The sequence below is a fragment of the Vicia villosa genome, linkage group LG7 (genome assembly GCF_029867415.1).
Source record: "Vicia villosa cultivar HV-30 ecotype Madison, WI linkage group LG7, Vvil1.0, whole genome shotgun sequence".
NCBI lineage: Eukaryota > Viridiplantae > Streptophyta > Magnoliopsida > Fabales > Fabaceae > Vicia > Vicia villosa.
The window spans coordinates 17,085,829-17,089,378 of NC_081186.1; the positions used below are offsets into that span (position 1 = coordinate 17,085,829).

The 3,550-nt window shown below is 39.5% G+C and overlaps 1 protein-coding gene across 1 annotated transcript; it reads right to left on the reverse strand.

Annotated features, from left to right (window-relative positions):
* Nucleotides 1–1,176: 1,176 nt before the first annotated feature.
* On the reverse strand, nt 1,177–2,472 carry LOC131618710 (uncharacterized). The gene is made up of 2 exons (XM_058889877.1): nt 2,080–2,472; nt 1,177–1,920 (listed from the first exon to the last, which is right to left on the reverse strand). Exons 1-2 carry the CDS (start codon nt 2,470–2,472, stop codon nt 1,177–1,179), a joined length of 1,137 nt encoding a protein of 378 aa, XP_058745860.1.
* Nucleotides 2,473–3,550: the final 1,078 nt, after the last annotated feature.

Consider the following 3,550-nt stretch of genomic DNA (forward strand, 5'->3'; position numbering starts at 1 on the left):
TGAGTGATAACGAAATAATTTATTCAAGACAAGCATATGCAATGCACTAATGATGATTATTAAAACAGATAATGTCTATCATAAGTCGAATGTTCAATCAAACAGGAAAGAAATTGCAAACGAAAGTAAATCTAATGATCTAAAAAGTTCATCCTTCTAGACATTAATCCATCTTATCGTGATTAGGCATGGGAACCGTGATCACTACAGGAGTCTTGGAATGGTTGAATTCAATTTCACCAGCATCGATCAGGTCTTGAATCTTGTTCTTCAGCGTCCAACAACTATTTGTATCGTGACCAGGGCTACCGGAGTGGTATGCACATCTTGCATTGGGATTATAGCCGCGAGCGGAAGTACTAGGATTCTTAGGGGGATCCTTTAGAGTAATCAACTCTGACTTTAGCAAGTATTGTAATGCCTGAGCCAATGACATATTGATCTTTGTGAACTGACGCTTAGGTGCCCCTGACTTACGTCCTTGTTGTGGAACTGGTGTAGAGATCAGAATTGTCCCCACAGATTGGTTGTGTTCATTGCGACCTTTCCAATTGTGCACAGCATTAGTCAGGTGAGGTTCCTCAGGTGAGTTGAAGTCAATGATCTTGTCGTCAATTAAATGTTGGATCTAATGCTTCAAAGGTCCACAATCCTCTGTGTCATGACCAGGACTATTCGAATGATAAGCACATCTCGCGTGATACTTGTACCCAGGAGCATGATTTGTAGGAATTGAATATGGAGGTAATAGGGTTATCAAGTTCTAATAGGGTTATCTTGCCCACCTTGCTGCCTATGTTGATCCTTCTCCTTCTCGATCAGAAGTGCCTTTAATTCTTCTTGTCCCTTGGCCAAGTGAAAGATTATTTTTCGGAACTGGTTATTCTGAGCCTGAAGATTTTTGACAGATTGTTCGAGATCCATTTTCTCGCTGAAATAAACAGCAGAAAGATGAGGCATTTGCTTTTATGAAACCTGTGATGTAATGTTTATGAATGATATGATTATGCATATGCAATGTTTTCAAGGAGTTAAAGGCTTTTTAACACATTTAAAGAAAACAAAAATAGAAGCGAGAATAAATTAACAATTCAACTGGAAACCAATATATTATAAGTTTTATGGTTACATCAAAGAGATACTGAAAATAATAAACAAAATAAAATAGAAAAGAAATCAATCTTCAAGTCGGCGCTTCCTCTTCAACCCCCTGATCTCTTCTTTATGGGCTTTGATCATTTCATTCTTTTCCTGAACAAGTCTATCAATCTCTCGTTCCCATGATTGTATTTGATCTGGCGAGATAAAATCTTCAATCTTCCACTTGCGGGAGAAATAGTCTAGCATACTATCTCGTTCTTTAGCATTGGCCACTAGCACTGCTTTTTCAGCCTCAACCTCTTGTAAACGCTTTTCAAGCTCAGCTTTTTCTTGTCTTAGATGAGCAACTGTGGCGGCAAGGTCTTCGTCCGGAGCGGGTACATAAGGTTCCACCTCTACGTGAACAACTGGAGGAGTAATCCTTGGAACTACAGGTGTGTCATATGGATATGGTATTCCAAACTCAACGACTCGATCGTAAATCCATCTAAAATAGAGGTCTGAAGGAGTATAGTTTCTTAATCCCAAATCTCTTACACCCACCTTTTTAACCTCGTACCATGCTTTAATGAAACAGCCCTTTTTTCCAGTTGTATCGGAATTGTAGTCAAAGTTTTCCGTACTAAGATATATGGAACATGGCCTATCTTTCAAAGCAAAACCAAACTGATGTCGAGCGAGGATAGGATTGTAAGTGATTCCCCCTTGAGTACCAAGAAGAGGCACATTAGGGAATTCTCCGCAACGATCAAATAACTGGATACCCTTGAACTCTTTTTGATTCCAGATGATGTCATCATAAGAAAGCTTCATAATTCTCTGAATCCAAGTCAAACCTTCTTCATTCTTTATTACTGATCGAGGCAAGTGCGACATAAACCACTTGTGCAGAAGGGGGATGCATCCTAAGACACAACCTTGTCTCTTTGTTACTCTGGCATTGATGGAATGCAATAAATCACCAAGTAGAGTAGGAACATGATTCTTGCTAAGGAAGATCTTAATAGCAATCCTATCAACAAATTTGTCGCAACGATGAACTAAAACTTGTCCGTATATCAACAAAGTTAGAACACTTTCCAAGGCATCCATGCTTAGAGCTTTAGCAAAGATCTTAGCCTTCTCGTATAAGAAATCCACAGGTATTCCAGAATAATCTCTTCTATTGATCCACACCTTGTTAATTTCTGCCCTTGGTAAGTGTAAGGCAGCAACAATGTCTTCCAACTTAGGACCTCCTTCCTCACCAGTGTAAGGAATTTGATCAGGTATAGCAATGTCCATTATATGAGAAAATTCTTCCAATGTAGGTACCAGTTGAAAATCTCTATAAGTAAAACAGTGAAGAAGAGGATCATAAAACTGCATCATGGAGTTGAGGAGAGCTTCATCCACCTTGATTCGCACTAGATTTATCAGTTTGTTGAGAGGTTCGGTGAGGACGAGAGAACCAGTAATTTCATCCCACATGAGCTTTAGTGAAGTAGGTACTTTCTTGAAGTTGAGAAAGAAAGGCTTACAGACTAAGATTTCCATATTCAAATAACCTACAAAACAAATTATGGTTAAAAAACCTTTTTTCTCCTTGAAATGGGTTAGCCATGTCATGAATACATGTATGCATGATGCATCACAGAAAAACAAATCCACACAAATCACACAATTTTTGGCTTAAGGCTTGCATGGAGTATGATCAGGTGTCCTTCCCAAAGGTACTTCTATGGATAAGGAGATTTCAGCAACAGGTTCTATAACTTACCCAGAATTGTCAGCCCTTCTAAAGCACCCTCGGACATGATGCATTTGCACCATGCAATGATACTTTGAGAGAGAACCTATCTGAATTGTAGCATCGGGTAGCGACTAGTTCTCAACATTTGTCAAGAGTAGTCCCCCCACTACGTTCCTAAAGGCCAGGATGGGTTAAGGGTGACTAAAGGTCCTTGAGCTCCGGCGCACCCACAGGCACATACATAGACCTCCCTCATTTGAGAAAGGTGTGCATATGGCTATGGAGTCCTAACTCAAGCGTGAACTTCATATTGACTCATCTCCCACATATGTGAAAGAGGTCACCATGACTATGCCACTCCTAATCTTAAGTGTTCTTGAATCCGGGAATAGGATTCGTCCTTCATTTAATTCCCATAGCGCCCCTGAAAAATAAAACAAACAAAGAAAACAATAGAAAACATTTAAGTGAATCCTAAACTTTTAAGGTAACCCCTCTTTTATAAGAAAATTCCCCAACAGAGTCGCCAGTTCTGTAATACGGTGAACTGACTTTATCGAAATGTCGCGGTAAGCAAGAGTCGCCACCGACTTTTATTTTATCCAAATTATCGGAAAGGCTAAAAGAACAGGAAAAACCTTTTAAATAACAACTGAGTTCGGGGGGTAATTTATGCAAATGGAAGGTGTAAGGCACCCTTTGCATCCATGGTTTTCC

Excerpts from the sequence above, each read along its gene's own strand:
- LOC131618710 (XM_058889877.1), bottom strand. The coding sequence starts at position 2,472 with ATGATGCAGTTTTATGATCCTCTTCTTCACTGTTTTACTTATAGAGAT. Across the intron at positions 1,921-2,079 it reads TCTTCCTTAGCAAGAATCAT|AGAATTATGAAGCTTTCTTA; the intron begins GTTCCTACTCTA and ends ACTTGGATTCAG.